We start from the raw sequence: 21,237 nt of genomic DNA, 5'->3' as shown, positions 1-21,237 counted from the left end.
GCTTCTAAACACTTAAAGAGGCATTCCTCTTCCGGTTAGTCATCAGAGCAAGTCTTGAATTTAAAAACGGTGAATGGTGAGCAGATTACAGCCTAAAGGGCAAAGCAGTGGCTAACATCTGCTCCAAAATGCTGGGATAGCTGAGTCTGAATGCTAACAAGGGTATATTATATAAACCTGACTTTCAAGAGCTTTAAAGTCAGGCACCAGGCAGAAATAATAAAATAAGAACACTCAGGCTCAGATCCAAAATGCACAAGAGAATCTATAGGACACACTTATACAACAAGGAAAGGAACAAGGAAAAGGAACAGGAAGAACTCTAGTCAGTGTACAGGCAAGGCATTCTCAAAATGTAATTAGCCCCAGGTATTTCCCCTTGGCTCTGAGCCTCTGGGGGGAGAATGCAGCAGGCCCAAAGAACAAACAAAAGATCTCCAACTTCAGGTCAAGTAGAGCAGCCTTTCTTGTAGAGAGAGGAGGACAGGAAACACTCAGCCCACTCTGCACATTCAGGAAATAGAGCCAGGCAAGGCTGCAAGGTCTGATGACCTCAAAGTCATTTTGTGCAGAAGTAAAGACCAGTTTGTAACCTCTTCTATTGTACCTATTCTCTTTGCTAAACGCTTTCTAAGTTAATAAAAGTTTCTATAGTCTCCTTTTCCTTAGTTTATAACACGGTGTTTATGGTGTCCTGAACAGCAGGGGCCAGAAGGAAAGGAAAATTAACAGCAAAAAGTGAGTGCACACACGAAAGAAAGGTGACAGCATATTGGGCTATTCATGTTGGCTTGGTCTACTCTCTCCCCAGGCCCACATTAAGGGATCAGGCAGAATGGCAGCCCACGACACCTCACACCACGAGTGGCCGTACTGCTTGTGACACAGCACATTAATTTACAAGTGAAACTACAATGGCATCTCTATTACACATCACAGTAAGAAAACTGAGATGAACAAAGGTCATTTGAAGGGATGGAACATGGGAATCAGGCTGGGGCCCAACTACAAACCAGTTCCTAACTTCTCTGCTCACCAGTCACATGGCCTTTCCTGAATGGCTCAGATGTCTACATAGCAATTTCTGTCCCCATTGCATAGAATGTTCTCCTGCTACTTCCCTTTGATACTCAACCTCAGCTTACATGGCACTTCTTTAAGGTACCACATTGGGCCAGGTTCTCATCAAGAGTTCTCACAGACCTGTCCACTCCCCCCTCACAACCCTCAACAGCTTCCTACTCTTCGGGTGGTTAAGTTGTGTCTCTTCTCCAGCACACCTTAAGCCTTCTAAACACAAATAGTCACTCGACATTCTTTAAACACAATTGACCTACAGGAATATAATGTTAATGTTACAGGATTTTAGTCATCACCAATATCTCAATGGAGGAATCGTCCAGGTGCTTTTACATAAAGCATCATAGTTGCTAAATGATCAGTTTCCAACCATATCAAGAATCAGAAAATATGTGACCACTGCCACAGGTTACGCCATAAAACCACTTCTGTGGACAGAGGCATTCTGCTGCTCATAAAGATGAAGCACCCCGGGTTGATCTAATGTACCAAAAATTAGGAAAAAAAAATGAATTGGGTTTTACCCATTCTCTAGCAAAGAATGCTTCCTAAACAAGTATATTAATCTGGTAAACTAGGCACTTTCATTCTTCTCCTCAAACTGTCCTATAAAAATAAACAAGGAAAAGGGGCACTTGGGTGGCTTAGTTGGTTAAGCCTCTGACTCTTGACTTTGGCTCAGGTCATGATCTCAGGGTCGTGGGATCAATCCCGGTGTCAGGCTCTGCACTCAGTTGGGAGTGTACTTGAGAGTCTCTCTCCCTATCCCTTGGCCCCTCCCCTCACTCCCGTGCACTCTCATACTTTCTCTCTCAATAAATCTTTAAACAAACAAACAAACAAGGAATAAAAGAATGGGGCTGCCCATAAAATGAGGACAGAAATAGCTTTGGACTAAGTAAAAAAAGTTTTGTGGGGCACGTGGGTGGCTCAGTGGGTTGAAGCCTCTGCCTTCGGTGCAGGTCATGATCCCAGGGTCCTGGGATCGAGCCTCGCATCGGGCTCTCTGCTCGGCAGGGAGCCTGCTTCCTCCTCTCTCTCTCTGCCTGCCTCTCTGCCTACTTGTGATCTCCGTCAAATGAATAAATAAAATCTTAAAAAAAAAAGTTTTGTGTTTTTTTTTTCCTGCATGCATAGAAACAGTAATTAAGTAGAATTAAAGAATTAAGGAGAAATTGTTTTACTTCAGAAAGAAAAAAAAAAAAAAAAGGAAAGAATATATTTGATATACCTGAGGAGGCAAAGAATTAAGTAGCTCTCTCAAAGTCCATTAGGAGAAAAAAAGAGACAAGGAAAAAGGCACAGTGAGTGAAGGAAATTAAATGAATCTCATTTGATCTCTAGTAGACCATTTCCTCCTTCTTCTCATCCTTCTCCCTGCAAAATCTTTCAGAAAAGCAAAGATTTACTTTAATCTCATGACAGCACAATAAAAATGTCCCAGTGGGGAAGGCTATGCACATGTAGATGTGGGAATTATATGGGAAACGTCTGTACCTCCCTCTAAATTTTGTTGTAAACTTAACACTGCTCTTAAAACACACACACACACACACACACACACACACACACACAACAAAAACTTTTAGAAAAGCTGGATCAAGTGAGTTAGCTAAGAGATATTTAGAGCACATAGCTCCATCCTCAGTTAATATCGTTAAAAGATAAACTAGGCATACTGAAAATTTTAAGAGTTTATTTGAGCAAAAATCAATTTGAATATAGCAGTGCCATACCTGAGTGGTTAGGTGTGCTCCACCGAGAAGGACAGAATAAAGACTTACATAGAAAAGGTGTGGAAGCAAAGAAACTATCTGATTGGCTTAAAGCCCAGTAGGCTATTTGTGATTGGTTGTTCCTAGGTTTTAATTTCATAACTTTGAAATACTTACAGGCTTAGATTTTGGTTTGCTTATGTAGGCCACCAGAGCATTAGAGCCACCTCAGTCCGATGGCTTCCTTGTTTCATTCATTTAACACTGGGCACCCACTATGTGCCAACCACAGTGGTCTGACTGAATTTCACTCAGGATCTGGGATATTGAAAATCCAGAGAACCTCACTATTTTGAAACGAACTTGTGTTTAATAATGTAAGTTATGGGGGTGCCTGGGTGGCTCAGTGGGTTAAGGCCTCTGCCTTCGGCTCGGGTCATGGTCCCAGGGTCCTGGGATTGAGCCCCACATCCGGCTCTCTGCTCCGCAGGGAGCTTGCTTCCCTCTCTCTCTGCCTGCCTCTCTGCCTACTTGTGATCTCTGCCTGTCAAATAAATAAATTAAATCTTAAGGAATGAAATATAAAAAAAAATAATAATATAAATGCATATAATATTATGCAGTGAAGAACACAGGCTTCAATATCCAACACGGTCTATACAGTTCTTCTAAAAACTCAGCCAATTTAAACATGCTAATTATTTCAAGAATTCTCATATTTATCTATTTACTAATACTTAGTGATTCTTGGTATTGACATAGTACTTTAGTTTTATTTCCTAGCATTAGGTACAAGCATTCAAAAACCATTTTCTAAAATGTAGTCATCCCAATGCAGGGATCATTGGCTTTGCTTTAGATACCTGTTTTGCCCACCATGTTGTTCAAACTATGTTACTATTCTCTTTCATAGATTATTTCAAAGTGTTCATTCTCTTCTGAATCACTGATTTCTTCAGAGCACTTCATAACTGCAAATGAAAACCTCACCAACTGACAAATAATAAATAGCCATGAAAGGTCAGGATCCTAAGACTTAGGGGTTTCATGGCCAGAGTCTAGCCCATATAGTCCTGTATCACGTTGCCAAGGAATAAATACCACAAGATAGACATAATAAACTCCTGATAAGAAACAAAGGAAGCCCAACCAACCCCCACCCCAATGGCCCTGTTTTCTTATGCCAGAAAGGTATCCATTTCATCTTCTCTTACTTTCCATTGTGAATAGAACACAAAAAAAGACAGTAAACCCTAAAAGCCAACTAGAAAAAGAAAATTTGGATTTCTTTTGAGAGAAGGGGTCTGCCAAGTGACAAGACTACACCATCTACCATACACAGAACTACAAACTCTCCAGAAAAACCAAGTGTTAATGCTGAAGTTGAGATAAAGAATCTACAGAGAAAAAGTCGGCTATTCCAGGGGAAGAAAACTTCAGTTACACACAGCTGCTGTTCTACACTTCAAATTCTGTGTTAACAGCACACCTGGAGTTATGCAATGGGGCAGCTTCACAGGTGCATATGTGCAGTCTGAAAATAACCATCATCCCATTTCTTATTCATAGCTTCAATGTCAAAGTTGGTTGCAATTTTGGATTTAAAAATTAGTCCAATGGAAAAATACATTGGCAACATAAAATGTTTTTTTGTTTCTTTCCAAAAGTTAAGCCAAAAAAAAAAAAAAGCTTTTTTTCTATTTTCGTAGCACTCAAATGACCTCCACTCAGAGTTGAAACAAATAATAAGATATAGTATGAGAAAATAAGGTAAAGATAGGAGATATTACAAGATTCCGAAGCAAAATTCTGAAGTCATTAATTCAATTACTTTGAAAAATAATTTTGTAGCCATAAAGGTAGGGCACAGCATAATAAAAGCCCTGTCAGATACAACTTCCAGATATATTTTCTGTACTTTACAAGTGAGAAAACTAAAGCTTCAAGGTTGAAGGATTTGCTCTAAGCCCAAAGATAGCACTGGCACACAGGGCTTCTAATTTCTCACCTTTGCATTTGTCTTAGAGCTTATTATAACCTGGAAAAGTTAGGCAAAGACTGCTCGATCCACAGGTCTAATGATAACAATAATGATAAACAATACCACCAAAACAGTTTTTACTTGTGGCTTAAATTGTAGACATTCTAAGTTTGGCAAATAGAAAGTCCTTTCTCAAGCCTTCTACCAATGTGTAGCATGTGTCACAGAAAACCCTGACATCATTATTTCGGCTATTAAATTGGCCACTGGTTGTGGCTATTTGACCTCCTTTAAGAGAATCTGTCTTGTAAGGCTCAGACAACAACTACCAAGGACAAGAACTAGCACTTGGGTGCCTCTCTTCTGTCAGTTTCACTTACCTTGATGGGTACTTCAGTGAGTAAGCAGCAGCCAAGAACCCACCCAAGTTGTGTCCAAGCAAGATCATTTTGTCCAGTCGTAGGGCACATCTCCACTCTTCAATGGATTCCACAAACTGATTCTCCACTTCTTCCGCATCACTGTCAAACCTGGGCCTACTGCTTCGTCCAAAGCCCAACAGGTCAAAAGCATAGACGGGTCTATCTGTGCAAAGATCTCCAAAATTCAGTGCCCAGAGTCCAAGTCCACCTCCAAAACCATGGAGGAGGACAAGTGGAGTCTTATTTGAAATATTATGAGATAACTTCAGTGTCCATATTTTATTTCCATTAGATATACGAACAGGCTCTTTTTTGTATGTGCAGGGGACACCTAATGAAAATATAAAAAAGAAATTCTGCTTAGCTTCACTACTTCTGAGAAGGGGAATATTTTAAGGGCAATCAGAAACAAATAATCTAGAAATTATCTGGTATCCATTCATATGAGTTTAGCCTTTATTAGCTCATTCCTTAAAAAAAAAAATTACATCTTATTCAAGCAAGTAATTCTCAATTACCATATTTACACCTAAGTGGGAAGTTCTATCTCAGATAACTCTCAAGTACCTTTGGACTTCTTTTCACATTCATCAAATGAGGGTCTTACACTCTTAGAACTAGAGAGGAACTCAGTGCTCACGGGACACATTATTTGAAGGTCTCTAACTTTGCAGACAATAACAAAAGAATACCTTGAATTTGTCTAACAGCTGAAGAGTAATCACTGAAGATTGAAGTCAGACTCACTTTTCCCTAAAAAGTAACCATGAATTTAAGGATGGACTAGCAATATCTGCACTGAACACCTAATTGAAATCCTGAGTCACTTCAAAGTTTAGTAGGAAAGAGGTGACAGGGTATGGCAGGAAGTCCTGGCATGAGGTGCCAGGTAGTATGGGTTCACGTCCAACAATCTCCCTGAAAAATAGAAATAATCGCAATTTTGTAGATAAAAACTTTTACTTGTTTTCAGTGCTGTAGGACTCAATACTTGAAGTCTCCCCCAAGTTGACTAAAGATAAAACCAATTTGAAATTCCTTTACATTAAATTATCAACTGAATATAGACACTTCATATAAAGCACTTATTTGTGCATACTCATCTGCAGAAGACAAATACTGGAGAACTGGGAGTTTCTGTGCTTTAACCAAAGAAATAATCTCGGGTTTTGTACCACACAGTAGCAGCGAAGAGGAAACGCAGCATTCACTTAGAATATTAACAGAGCCCAAGCCTCCAAATGGGGGGAAATGCTATACCAGTTTAGAAGAGATGGTCCAGCAGCATTAGAACCAAACCAAACCATGTCAGCATTTTGAACACAGATGTCTGCATATTTCCATAAAAACCATCTGTAACCTCTAATAGATAGCTCACTCACCCCACTGTATTACAAGTCACTTGCTTTCACATCTGATACTGAACCAAGGGCCAATTCTCATTCCTATTTGCATCCCTAGAATTTAGCAGTAGGGGAATCCTTATGTTTGTAAAATGCATAAATTGAGCATCTAGCACCCTTTTATATCTTCTGACAAGATTTTTCTTTATTTTAGTAAACCACAATGTCAACTTTTCCAGCTTTGTAGAGAACAAGATTACCCAAGTATACAGACTGAATAGAAATTTATTTTCATGCTAAAAATGCATGTAAGATGACTAACTATCTCTTCCTATGGATATATTCAGTTACAGTCGCTTACTCCTGAATCATTCAAATGCACAAATAAAATTCATTTGTGGTAGAGAGAATGAAAAGGAGGCATGGGCAAACATCTGCACATACATCCACAGTAATCATGTATGTGAACTGCTCCTCTGAATCCACACCTAAAATATATCAGCAGAACAAAATTACACAATTAGCACCATTGCTTAAAAGTATACCCAAATGGGCGCCTGGGTGGCTCAGTGGGTTAAAGCCTCTGCCTTCAGCTCAGGTCATGATCTCAGGGTCCTGGGATTGAGCCCCGCATCGGGCTCTCTGCTCAGCAGGGAGCCTGCTTCCCTCTCTCTCTGCCTGCCTCTCTGCCTACTTGTGATCTGTCAAATAAATAAAAAAAAAATCTTAAAAAAAAAAAAAGTATACCCAAAGATACCAGGATAGCCCTGACAGTACAAGTTTGGGTAAATTTCACTGCTCATAAGAAATTTTGTAAAAAGGTTTCCACACCACTAAAATGCACAATTAAAAAAATCCTAGGAAACTAAAACCAGAGGGAACCCTAAGGATCATCCTACCTCTTCATTTTATAGATAACAAATGGGAAACTGAGAAAGTGACTTACCCAAGGTGCTGACATCATCTGGTTGCATATCTGGGCCTGGACCAAGTTATCTTGTTCTACTCCAGTATGTGCTCCATTCCACAAAGCTACCTATTCTGGAACACCTAGAGCCTATTATCAGATTGTAGTCAGGTGCCTTTGGGCAGTCCCTGAGACCCTTTCAGGCAGTTTATGAGGTCAAAACTATTTTCATAACAAAACTAAGACAACTTTTCACTCTCATTCTTTGATGGGTATGCGGCAGAGTTTTACAGAGATCACTAGATGTGATTACCAACAGCCTGAATGCAGAAGCAGATATGAGAATCCAGCTGTCTTATATTAAGCCAGAAATCAAAGAGATTTGCAAACAATGCTACTTTTCTCACTGTATTTCTATTTGAAAAGTAGTTATTTTTAGAAAACATGTTATTTATTTTAACCTATAATGGGTTCCTATTATTTTTAAAAGAATAACATACTTCAAATAATTCAGTTTTAATTTCTAATTGGTAAACAGTCATGGTTGTAACTAATAAACAAAGCTCCTTAAGGCCCTTACTAATTTAAGAGTATAACAGGGACCCATGACCAAAAGTTTAAGAACCCCTGCCTTCCAACACTTCTGTACTTGTTGATGACATGGAAAAGGGGAAAAAGCACTTTTGCCAACAAACTAACACACCACAGAATCTTATCTCCAGTTTCTGGGCAATGTGATCTTAGCAAACAGCTCAGGCAACTTACAAAAAGAAAACCTTACATTTTAAAATTTTCTCTTCAGCTTCTTTAAGGTGTGATGTAGATGTAGGGCACCATGTGGGAAGCCAACCAGTTAGCCATCCTGACCTAGAGCATCAAAAAGAAAATACAAAGACATAAGTTAATGCTCTTCTCAACTTCCAACTGTTACATTTGAAGAAAAGCAAAATAGGAAACTTACTGTCTATGTGATAGTGAAGCTATCTACATCTGGCAGAATCCACCTAATACATACAAAGTATTGTGGTAAAGTACTGGGGAACAGACATTCAACTTCAGCCTGTGAATCTACAAGTAGATATCAAAATCCATATTTATGGATAGTCAGACTCCAAGTAATCAAGCAGAAATAAAAAATAGGCAGAACAAGAAAAGACAAAAAAAAAAAAGGCATTCACCCCAACCCACTCTAAGAAAGCCTCTTACCAGGGTGGAAATACAGAAAAGGTAAAGACCATGAGTGGGTTCACTTAAATGGCAGGCTCACAAGCAAGTATAAAATCTTAAGGTTGAGAGAAGAGAAATCTTATTAAAAAGGAAATTGGTTTGGGGTTTTTTTTTGTTTGTTTGTTTGTTTTTAAAGCTTCAGAGTTCATGATTCAGAGTGGGAATGCACCCCTAATACAAATGCAGAAGTCTGGCCTATGTATAACTTGCCTAGAGTGACTGGGTTAACTGTTAGTGAACATCTCTGGGATCCAACAAATAGTAGATGAAAAGAATGACCAGGCCTTTGGCAGAAGATAGTTTAAAAAAGAGAACAAGGAATCAAGCTTGAGGCAACAAGCAAGGAAAGGTATCGGAACAGGATGCTGGAACAGACAGGCTTTGCTCATAGCCAGCCAAGGAGAGGATAAGCATATAACTCCTGGCCTGGTGGCAGCAGACCACAGGCTTATCCTAACAATCTGGGCTAATGTGGAGCTCCAGCACATATCTGACAGTTAGCAAGGGCGTTAGCACCTGACCAAGAGTATTTAAAGTGAAAGCTTTCTGATGAAAGAGAAAATGAATCAGAGGAGGAAGAAAGACAAACTACTATAGGTTTCAGATGTAAAGTATGGCCCTGAACCAAGGTTTTGGCAACAGGGATGGAGACAAGAAAATGAGGCCAAGGAATATTTAAAAATAAACCAGGCTAAAAGATACAAACTTACAACTAGACAAGGAGTAAGTTCTGGAGATCTAGAGCACAGCATAATGATTATGGTCAATAACACTGGATACTTCAAAACTAAGAGACTAGATCTTAAATGTTCTCACCACAAAAAAGAAATGGTAATTACATGATGTGATAGAGGTGTTAGCTAAATCGTAACCATACTGCAGCATATAAAGGGTATATATAAATGTATCAAATCAACATGGTTGTATGCCTTCAACTTATACAATGTTATACGAAAGGGGGCAGGATCTAATGGAGGAAACGGGTGACCCAGCAACTATGATTACATGATGGAATTAATTCGTTTCACAAGTGTTTATTGGGCACTTACTGTCATTCGGGACATCAATTATCAAACAGAAGTAAGAGTGATTAGTTCTTCTTGAGGGCATCAGGGAGTTGCTTTTGAGCTAGATCTACATAAAATGAATGGGATTATTTCAAAAGGTAGAGTGGCAGTTCAGCCATCCCCAGTGAAGGAAAGGGCAGGAACACATGCACATAAGGAAATGCATAATGTATGTTCTGAGATAACAAACGCATTGTTTCCAACGGCTGTTCTAAAAATTACCACAAACTTGGTAGCTTAAAACAACAGAAATTTATTCAGGGCCACACTCCCAACAGAGGCTCTGGGGAAAATCTATTCCTTGCCCTCTTATTGGTTCTGGTGACTGCTGGTATTCTTTATCTGTGGCAGGGTCACTCCAGCTATCTGTGTCCATTACCACATGCCTTCTATGTGACTTCTCCTCTCCTGCCTGTTTGAAATCTCCCTCTGCCTCTCACTTATAGAATCACTGGTGCTTGCATTTAGGGCCCACCCAGATAACCCAGGATCATCTCACAGTTTCTTTTTATTTTTTTAGATTTTATTTATTTGAGAGAGAGAGAACATGAGAGGGGAGAGGTCAGAGGGAGAAGCAGACTCCCTGCTGAGCAGCGACCCTCCCACCCCCGTGGGGCTTGATCCCAGGACTCCAGGATCATGACCTGAGCTGAAGGCAGTTGCTTAACCAACTGAGCCACCCAGGTGCCCCCAACTCAGTTTCTAACTCTATTGGTTAAACTGGAAGTTTGCAAAATCTTTGCCATGTAAAGTAACACTCAGGGCACCTGGGTGGCTCAGTTGGTTGAGCCTTCAGGTCGGGTCATGATCTCAGGATCCTGGGATCAAGCCCCGTGCCTGGATCCTTGTTAGGCAAGGGGGCTGCTTCTCCCTCTCCCACCCCCTTTGCTTATGTTTCCTCTCTTGCTAGGTCTCTCTCTGTCAAATAAATAGATAAAATCTTAAAAAAAAAAAAAAAAACCCGGGCGCCTGGGTGGCTCAGTGGGTTAAAGCCTCTGCCTTCGGCTCAGGTCATGGTCCCAGGGTTCCAGGATCGAGCCCAGCATCGGGCTCTCTGCTCGGCGGGGAGCTTGCTTCCTCCTCTCTCTCTCTGCCTGCCTCTCTGCCTACTTGTGATCTCTGTCTGTAAAATAAATAAATAAAATCTTTTAAAAAAATTTTAAAAAAAATCTTCAAAAAACCCAAAAAACAAACACAGGTTCTGAGGACTAGAAAATGGACTCATCTTTGGAGACCATTATCTTTGGGGATGACTACCACAAATATGAAGCATGGAGTGTGTTCCAAGATAAAATATTTAAACACCCAATAAATGGTAGTTGACATTATACTGATGACAACAAAACAATTCACTAAAATTACGTGGCATTAATTAGTAATTCCTAAAATAAGAGTTTTAACTAAGGTTCAGAAGTACTTCAGAAATAGAGGGGCGCCTGGGTGGCTCAGTGGGTTAAGCCTTTGGCTCATGTCATGATCTCAGGGTCCTGGGATCAAGCCCTGGCATCGGGCTCCCTCCTGGGCAGGGAGCCTGCATCCCCTTCCCCAACCTCTGCCTACTTGTGATCTGTCAAATAAATAAATAAAATCTTAAAAAAAAAAAAAGTACTTCAGAAATAGAAATGACAAAGAATTGTCATTTTGCATGACTCCTTACCTCAAAGGTAAGGCTACTTCTAGCTGACCTTCAATAGAAAACTCAGCCCTGTTCCAACCTTTTACTTGACACTCTTAAGTATCATTTTTGTCATTTCTTATTCTGTTTTCTAGCCATACAATATTCCCTATTCTCTCGCTTCCTGGTCCTGAATATCCTTGGAATATGCATCTCCCCTTCTCTTCATGATCCATTATACCTCTCACCAACCTCAGATTAGATTTCATTCCCCCTTCCCGATATACCCAAACCAGATTAGATCAGGATAGCAGGATATCACCCAATTCTCAAGATCGATTCTCTTCCTTTTCGAGTTGTATTACAACATTCTTATTTACTCACCAATATCCTCACCCAACTGTATGATCCTTAACGGTAAGAACTCTGTGTTCACCAATGCATATTATTATACATTGATGTTATAAATGAAGTTTTTGCTTCATCTGAAATGTACTGACTACAATGAATTACAAGTGGATCACTTGAGTATTAAGAGAATCTTCTGGGATGATAGTGACATTCTTTATCTTAACAGGTGATTGGATTACACAATTCAGCAAATGAACACTTAAAATTTAAGCATTTCATCATAAAACAATTTTATGCTAAAAAGAAAAAAGTAAAACAGGTTGGATTTGATAACTGGTTGGATAGAAAAAAGGTATAACAGAGGATTCCTAGGTCCTGACTCAGGTACCACTAATAACCATAGAAAACACATGAATAATAGGTATGAGTAGAGAACTGTGCTAAGTTTGGATGGGTGGCTCTAACATCCAGCTTTTTCTAAGCTTTGCAGGCTCATCCTACATTTGCCTGCTTATAGAATTTCTCTGGGCATTAGGTAGAAGAGCTGCTTGGTAAGTGTTTTGCAGAATGATTAATTCATTCACAATACAGGGTATTCTCAATCCAAGTCACTCCCATTTTGTAGATCTGAAAAGGTTTAGGAATGTTAAGCACCAGATCCAAGAGTATTAAGGTAGTAAGGAAATGATACAAGCAGAGATTTAAATCCAATTCCAAGTGACATCAAAGACCTTTTTTCTCAGGTGACTACCTTCCTTAAAATATGTGAGGCGCTATCATGACCTACAGGATAAAGTCACAGGACAAAGTCACATTCTTTAGGCCTGCATGGAAAAAAAGATACATAATAGCCTGCATTATAACCAGGCTCCATTCCAAATGTTCTCTGTGTTAGTTTCAAACCTTCTACATTAACAAGATCAGAGGATATGACCCCAGGTATGCCCCACAAATGTTTCATATAACTTATTATCAAGGTAAAAAACATAATAGAAACAAACATTATTATTAGTCTATTTGTAAATATATAAAGCTATAAATTATCAAGGAAAAACAATTCAAGGTTTTAGCAACGAGTTTTTCAATCATTCAACAATTATCAATTGTTTAAAAAAAAACACTGTTAACAAGCAGTTAAAAGAATCTCATGATCTTTGGAGCTTAAAATTTAAAAAGTAAACATTATTAAGCTGAAGCTGTTTTGTCATTGACCAGGAATGGTCATCAAAGTCTATGTTAGGCCACAAAAATATGAGTTAGTACCAAGAGGAAGTTACTTACAACTCAATCTCATCAGTTTTCTTAAATAGCCCTCAAATCATAGCACAGTTCTTTGCCAGAGAGAATCAGAGGTCAGTACCAAAAAGAAAAAGAAAAAAAAAAAGTCAAATGAACTATAGTCTACTATTGCTCCAACTGCCATCATGTTGGGGCAAAGAAAGCACAAATGCTATCTTCGTTTCAGTCTTTAAAAAAAAATTTACATTCTCTGAATACCTACTAAGTAAGTACAGGTCCTCAAGTTTAAAATGTTATATAACAGACTGCAATAGGAATTATGCCAACCCTCCTCACAAAACCAATTTTCAAAGGATAGGATGTCTTGTCCACTCATTTTTGCCTCCTAGTGATGGGCTTAGCACAAAGAGAAAATGCAAAATAATGTTTTTATGTTTGCAAGTCTAGTGCATTACACTAAAAATCAGGGCTCTACAACCACAAGAGCCACTAACCCTCTTCAGGTTTTCACAGCAACTTTTTCATCAAAGCAGATAATTGTTTTTAAGTGGAGTTTTTCTGAAGTATATTTAAACTGAAAAAATCCATAAACAAAGCATAGTAAAATATTTTATTTTCACTCAATGGAATTGTAGAGATTCCTCTCTTCTCCTAAGCCTTGACAATATTTCTGTCTAATCACCTTTGCCTAAACCAGATAAAATGTTTTAGAGAAACTGTCTTCTACTTCTTTCTTAGAGATACTCTGCCTAATTGAGTCCCACACACATAACTGGCTCAAGGAAACATTTTTAAAGAGTGGAAGGAAAGCTGGGGTCTATCTTTTTTGTTCTTCACTTGATTACCCTTTGTTCTCAAAGTCCCACAGCTGAACTTGCAACATCTATTGCTTCAACTTTCCAAACACCCATTCAGCCTCATCTCCTGTCTTCCAGGTAAATTAAACTCGTCTTCAAAGAGACCCTCTGCCCCTTCCACAAAATCTCCTATGTCCTCCGGTGTTGTTCTAGGCTTAGTGTGTGGAAGACTGAAACTAAGAAACCAAGACTGAAGCTTGTCAGATATCCAGCCATTCTTCTAAGGTCACAAAATCTAAAGTAAAAATTAAATTCATGTGGCCCAGCTATAAAACAGTAAACAAGATACAGGGCTTCCTCCTCACAGCTTTGGAACATAAACAGAAAAGCAAAACTCAATTTCCCTGTTTTATTTAAACAGATAATCAATAAACACCATCATCCATTACTGAGGCCCTAACTTGGGAAGCAACCCAAATGTCAATGGCAATATAAAGAAAATGCCATTCACCATAGGGACTACACCTATTTAAGACAACAGGAAGACATATCAAAAAGTGCACCAAAAGGTTTTCTATGCAGCCACATCAGCTGAGCACTGAACTCTCAGCAAGGCTGAGGATCTAAGCCCTAAAGCATCTTAAAACAACAACAACAACAACAAACCCAGTACAAGGAATCTTGCTTTATAACTCTGTAATAAATATAGAGAAAGAATCTTTAGTCAGCAGACTTCCAAGTGAAAAGAAAAAAAAAACCTTGAAAGACTACACTAGAGGTGGCATTCTAAGGAAAGACAAAAAAGATGTGCTTAACATATTAACAGAATTTATTAACTTAAGAATCTGATTTTAAGCATCCTGAGTTTGAGCGATAAAACACTAGAATTTTTTCTCTTAACTTTCTACCTAATCTTTTTCTTTTTTTTAAAGGATTTTATTTATTTATCATAGAGAGAATAAGCAGGGGGAACAGCAGGCAGAGGGAGAAGCAGGTGGCCCTCTGAACAAGGAAACCAACACGGGTCTTGATCCCATGACCCCAGGATCATGACCTGAGCCACCCAGGAGACCTTACCTAATCTTTTTTTTTTTTTTTAAATAATATTGTACTCAGGTGCCTGGGTGGCTCAGTCCTTAAGCATCTGCCTTCGGCTCAGGTCATGATCCCAGGGTCCTGGGATCCAGCCCTGCATTGGGCTCCCTGATCAACAGGAAACCTGCTTCTCCCTCTCACACTCCCCCTGCTTGTTGTGTTCCGCAACCCCCTCTCTGTAAAATAAATAAGTAAAGTCTTTAAAATAATAAATAAATAAAATAAAATAGCATTGTACTTATACCCTACTGCCATCAACATTTAAGCTTCCTTGTAATCCCTGTTTTGTTCTCTTAGACATAGCTGACTATCTATAGTATTACCAAACCTGAATTGCACAATCTATAAATATTGTGAAACAGGTTTCAAAGATTTCTGAAGAAAATATAGTAAAGTCTGGCCAATTTCCACACACTGTTGGCCACTTAAATAACATTTCTAATTAGGTTATAAGTAAAGAGGATTTCATTATGTTACAATTTTTTTTTTAAATGGCCTCCATCTCTATACTGGTACTATCAAGAGAGAAAAGTTGTTTATTACTGCTCTCTATCCTACTCTAAGTACAGTAGTCTCTCTCATTTAGAGAAACTATGATGTTTTGCTTCTTTTGTAAATATCCAAATTGAAGAGAGGTATGAATATACATATTCTTCTGAAATAATTCCTCAACCAATGAATGGTTAACGACTTTCAAACAAGACATTACAACACTTTTGCAAATAAGGGCCTTTCCTGGGTAATGGAAAATCCTATCATGCCCTTTCATTTTAAATAAATAATAGCTCACATGATTTGAATTATCACTAACCATTAGGTCAATCAAGCCCTCTAATACACTATAACACATTAATTCACATTCTTTAACTTTTTACCCCCTATATTTCTAACCTGTAACTATGAAAGACCCAGAGTTGGAGAATCAGTATTTTAGACACAATCATGTGCTGGTGATATTTTCTCCCCAATTGTCTCCTACCTTTTCTCATACAAACCATCCTGGAGTCAGACACAGCACCAAACACACTTAAAAGAAAACTACAGGTGTACTTTTAGATTTACACTGCTTAACAAATCCAAGTGGCATTTCATGTTACTTCTAAAATAAGTTTATCTAATAGATAAAAACTAAAAATCCCAAGTCTCAAACTGAATAATAACTTTTAATAAAATCATTTTTCCACATAATTCTTTATGATTCACAACCAGGAATGAGGAATTATAGAACAAAGAGGTTAGACTAAAAACCCAACAATATAGTATTTCTGAATGGCTATTACAAATAAGTCAAATCCTTAAGAACTCCATTCAGAGTCATCTGTAATTCTCAAATGTATTATCCAGTGTTGTTTTTATTAAGTGGACCATCCTGGAACTTTACATTTGTCTAAGTTCTTCCTCACAGGCCTGAAATCTCCATTTGCTGGGTCTGTGACTGGCATTTTGAAGAACAGGCAAAAGAATGAAGTATGAGTTGTTTCACCCAAGGTCAAGAAGTAGAATCATATTCCTAACCTCCCAATATAACTTAAGCTTATGATCTTAGTTGTTGTCCTCGTCACATTCAAACTTCGAATTCTTATTGAGTGTATCAAAGAACATCTCTTGATGTTCTTTGAATACCTTAGGGTGAAAAATATCAGGTTATAAAGCTGCAAAACATACAATAACTAGGTTTATCTTAATGTTTGTGTCAGCATAAATTTACAATATTGAACTGTTTAATTCAATAAACATTTATAGAAGTTTACTATTTATGAAACCCATTTAGGCTTTACCAGACATTTGAGTAAGACAAAAGCTTTGACTCCAATGAGCTGACAAAACAAATAACTACACTACAAAACATGGTATAATTGCCATAAAGAAAGCTTAGGAAAATACTATAGGCCTTCAGAGAAGGGAGATCATAATCTGTTTTGGGTCAAAGAAAACAATGTGAACCAATACAAGGGAAACAGGATGAGCAAAGAACATGTTTAGGAAACAATGAAAGACTGGCTAGAGCCCAGGGCACAGGGAGAAAATAAGACTCCAAAGGCAGATAAGAGCCAAGCTGCCTACAAAGGGCTTTAAGTCTGGCTGAGCACCTATAATAAAGCCGCTGTGTGTAGCTGCTACAAACAAGACTGTGCCTCTTGGGGAAAGAAAAGTAACTGATGAAATAAGCTATGCTGAAAGCGTAGGAACGTTGGGTTCCTATGTTATTTATGTTATTATAAATGGGTTATTAAAGACTGCTATAGGGGTACCTGGGTGGCTCAGTTGGTTAAGCATTTACCTTTGGCTCAGGTCATAATCTCAGGGTCCTGGGATGGAGCCCCACATTGGGCTCCCTGCTCAGCGGGGAACCTGCTTCTCTGGCTCCAGCTCCCCCTACTTGTGCTCTAGCACAAGTAGTGCTCTCTGTCAGATAAATAAAATCTTGAAAAATAAATAAATAAAGCCTGTTATAAACCAGAAAAGGGAATATGTAGGGTCAGAATGAGGTGATTTCCAGGAGGCACTGGAACTTAGAATCTGGTACTTAGAATCTACTGGACTTGGTATTCAGGGCCATGAAGATGGAGGGGGGCAGTGAAAAATCAGGCCACAGTTCTAAACCCAGATGACCAGAAGAATATAAGCACCCTAATGAAAATAGGTAAGTTAAGGGCAAAAAGTGGACTCTTTGTACTGTTTAGTTCAGGGGAAGAAAGGTGAAAATGACATCCAAGTCTGCACGTGTTACATTTGAGGAATAAAGTGTAAACATCTGGCACACAATTAGAAACATCACCAGATTTCTAAAAAGGGCTCCATCATGAGAATAAGATTTTAGTTCTCTCCACAGAAAAGATGCTTCAGGGAGTAGAAGTAAACAAGACAAAATATGAAAACACAGATGAAAGAAGAAGTAGAATCTGGGAGAACTGTGACATTTAAAGAATGAAAATAAAAAGAGAACCTAATAAAAGTGACTACTGATCTGAGCTTAAGGCATGAAGCAAAATGTCTTAAGAGTTATAATGTCTGGTAAGAATTTCAATAAGGAGAAGCTATCTTTACAGTGTCAAATACTGAGAAAGACCCAAGGAAGATAAGTACCCCCCCCCCCGGCAAAAGTCCACTAGAATGTATCATTGAGAACTGCAGTGATTCTTAAGAAGTTGGGTAGCAAGGATTTGGGAAGGAGAGATGGCAACAGAGAGGAGTCATTGATCTTAGCGGTCTTTTAAAAACGGCAAAATCCACTATCTTATCTCCAAGGCAAAGGACTATAGTCAAATTCTAATGTAAATCCAGTAGGTGGCTGGTAAACCTACTGGAGGAGAAGGGGAGGAAAAAAAATCCTTTACTTGTAGCACTTTATGATATCCATGATATAAATACTACCACCATGGCTGATTTCAAGCTGCCAAAAGTTGGCAAAATTCTTGAAAGTTTAGCAATGGTTGCTAGTACAAGCCAACTCCAACACACCACTGCAAACCACCTATTTTACTGTCTGCTCTGTAGCTGAGCAATTCTGTCACAGCTTTCCTCTAAACTCAACAGATCATTCAACTTAATCATTCTTTGGGACAACCTCACAGCAATTCACAGAAGTCTTCCCTACTCTTGTTACATTTAGCTTTCTCAACTGTCTTGCAACGAAAAGGATTAGATGTTGAAAGCCAAATGGCTTCCAGGCATGCCTGTCTTCACTGAGAAAGTCACAAAGGAAAAAACAAGATTCATATGCGCCAAAAAGCCTTCCTCCAGCGTTTTATAATTGTTTCCTTTGTTAATGTCAATTCCCCATCTAAACCTGAAGTGTCTTAAAGATCGAGAACTTGATACAAGACCTATTTTCTCACAACCTCTAATGGTTCTTGGCATAGTTCCAGTTGATTAACCAAATTAAAAAAAAAATAAGCTCTGTATCAATGCAAAGATTAAGTAACAAAGTGTTAAGAGAGTAAGCAAGAGACAAGAACCAAACATCCCTCATGAGTCCCAGTTCTACAGAGAAGCACCACTGATACGGCAGATGATATTAAACTAAATCTAGACACCTGGGGAGCTCCAATCCAGCTCTGCCACTCACTAGTGGGCTGCTGGTAGCCCTTTCAGTTGCCGTTGCAAATGAAAAATGGACAGTAATACTGTGCACACAGGGTTGATCTTAGGTTTAATATAAACACATTTAGGCAGCACCTCACAGGACAAGTAGTTGCTCGTCTTCTTGGTACAGTTCAGAAGACTACACTAGTATGCACACTGGATATTGCTTAAGTACATTGCCAAGAGTACCAAGGAGGCCCACCTCTGTCATGGGACTATGGCTCCTCAGCCGCTAAAGATATTTTATAGTCTGTCCCCAATGACCTGGGGATATCACCCCATCCACAAATTCCTTTCACAGTCATGCCCTGGACTCCTGGGCCCCAAAAGAATATGGTGACCAAAAAGTCCACCTAAAAGAAGTTTCAGAAAGATAAAAAAGTGTTATGACAAACTAGGTGGGAACAAGCTACCAGTTAGGTTCCTACTTGTGTCCACATGGGGACATTCAGCATCTTACCTCAACAAGGAAGTTTATCAAGAAACCAAAACAATGGACCCATTCATAATGTCAACAAACTTCAAAAGAAGAACCTAGTTTCTAGTATTTCGAAACTGTCACCTCACCCCCTCCCCCTATCTTTCCAAATACAACTGTCTTCATAGTACTTCATATTACCTTTATCATTTAGGTTATGTTTCATATGCAAGTTTCTCCAGACATCTTAAGTAGAATTATCAAAATATTAAACATATATACAGAAACACAAAAGTTTACTTTCCAAAGGAAATGACCAGCCTTGAGAAATATGGCAATAATATTCGTAATTTAATTTTTCCACTAATTGTTACCTGTCTACTGACAAGGGCATGAAGTTTCTAGCTACAAGTGGAAGAGAATAATTTAAACTTAGTATGTCTGTATGTCAAAAAGTTTCACGTTAGACATCTGTCCTCCAAATTCCATAAAGTTTTCTACATATACATGTGTTCTGAGGCGCAAACACACCCACTTCTCCGGTAACACCACAACACTTAGAAACAAAGGAAGATCGCTGAAAGATTATTAATTCTGAACCTGCTGTTCATACAGTGTTAACATTCTTTCTACTAAGTATCTATAAATTAAACGCTTTCTGAAACCCAAAATTATATACCCACGCCCTCAAACCCCTTTCCCTTTCGCTGCGCTTCTCCTTTCCCCGAGACCCCCCAATCTCCTGCATTTTCCAATACGATTTAGGGTTCTCCACCTCCTGCAGCCCCAGGGAAGCGCCGCCCCTTCCCCCGGGCTCGGGAGGTTCTGCCCAGGCGGCGCATTCGTTCTCATCCCGGGCTGGACGGAGAACAGGGCGCACCTGCAGCCAGAAGCCGCGCTCCGAAGTGCACGAATGACTGAGCCGTTTCCCCTGGCTCGAGGCAGGTGTGAGGACGGCCGGTCACCGCCTGCCGGCTGTCCTGAGGCACGCGGGTCCGAGGAGTCCCCGGATGACGAGCCGGGGGTGGGTGCCGGGCCACCCTTGCCGCCGAGCCCGCGGAGACGCTTACACAACATCACGGCGGCCCCTCGGCGCGGAGGTCCTGCGGCGCGGCAGGGTAGGATTCACACCCTTCCTGCGCCTCCGCGCCTAGGGGCGCCCGGCAGGGACAGAGCCAGGCCGGGGCGTCCTCGGGGCGCAGCGCGGTCTCACGCCGGGCCGCACAACAGAGAGGCAGGCCGGGGTAAGAGTCCTCGGCTACGCCGCCCGGCCCGACCTGGGCCCCTGCAGAAGGAGCGATCCCGAACCCCACGAAGTCGTAGCCGCACTCACCTCTCGCAGGTGTCCGCCGAGTCCACCTCCTCCTCCTCCGCCGCCATGGCCGCCGTCACCGCGCGAGCGCCGGACCGCGCCTCCAAGCCGGCTGACAGGCCGACTGGGACAGCAAGAGCCGCCGCCGCCCTTAAGGCCACCGCCGCCCGCGCATGCGTCACCCACGACACGGCCGCGCGGCCGCGCGCGCGCGCGCGTGCCCGGCTCTCTCCACCCACATTCACCAGCTGCGCGTGCGCCCTAATGCCTGGCGCGATCCTGTGTGGGCGCTGTGTGGGGCTGTCAACCCTGGAACCGGTAAGATTCACCTGGAAATGTTAGGTAGCAAGTGGCTTCAGTAATACCCGTGTTAATGCATCAAACGCTAATATTAACTGTCAGTGCTGGGCACGAGGCAGGCATTCTGGAAGTACCCTGGGACCTTCGCTGGAGGAGCTAAGATAGTATCCGATAGACTCTGCATCAGCGAATGGGACTGCAGCAGTAGAGAGGACTCTGGCCTCCGCCAGCCGGTCCCTCCAGGTGGGTAGCCCAGTGGAAAGGGTGGCTCAAGACTCTAAA

At 40.3% G+C, this 21,237-nt stretch overlaps 1 protein-coding gene across 2 annotated transcripts in view; it reads right to left on the bottom strand.

Moving 5' to 3' along the window:
* Positions 1-20,854, bottom strand: part of ABHD5 (abhydrolase domain containing 5, lysophosphatidic acid acyltransferase) — a 32,671-nt gene extending 11,817 nt beyond the window's left edge. Inside the window, exons 1-3 of one of the 2 annotated variants that reach the window (XM_080796669.1) lie at positions 20,677-20,854; positions 8,230-8,315; positions 5,157-5,529 (exon numbers count right to left, since the gene is read on the bottom strand). In XM_080796669.1, coding sequence (XP_080652795.1) covers positions 5,157-5,529; positions 8,230-8,315; positions 20,677-20,723 — 506 coding nt within the window. In that variant the 5' untranslated portion in view covers positions 20,724-20,854. The remainder of the gene's footprint in view (positions 1-5,156; positions 5,530-8,229; positions 8,316-20,676) is intronic. The other variant, XM_080796670.1, reaches the window with a different exon arrangement.
* Positions 20,855-21,237: the final 383 nt, after the last annotated feature.

The sequence above is a fragment of the Martes martes genome (genome assembly GCF_963455335.1).
Source record: "Martes martes genome assembly, chromosome: 1".
Lineage (NCBI taxonomy): Eukaryota > Metazoa > Chordata > Mammalia > Carnivora > Mustelidae > Martes > Martes martes.
Note: the sequence above shows the minus strand (reverse complement) of the source record. Positions and strands in the feature narration are given on the sequence as shown.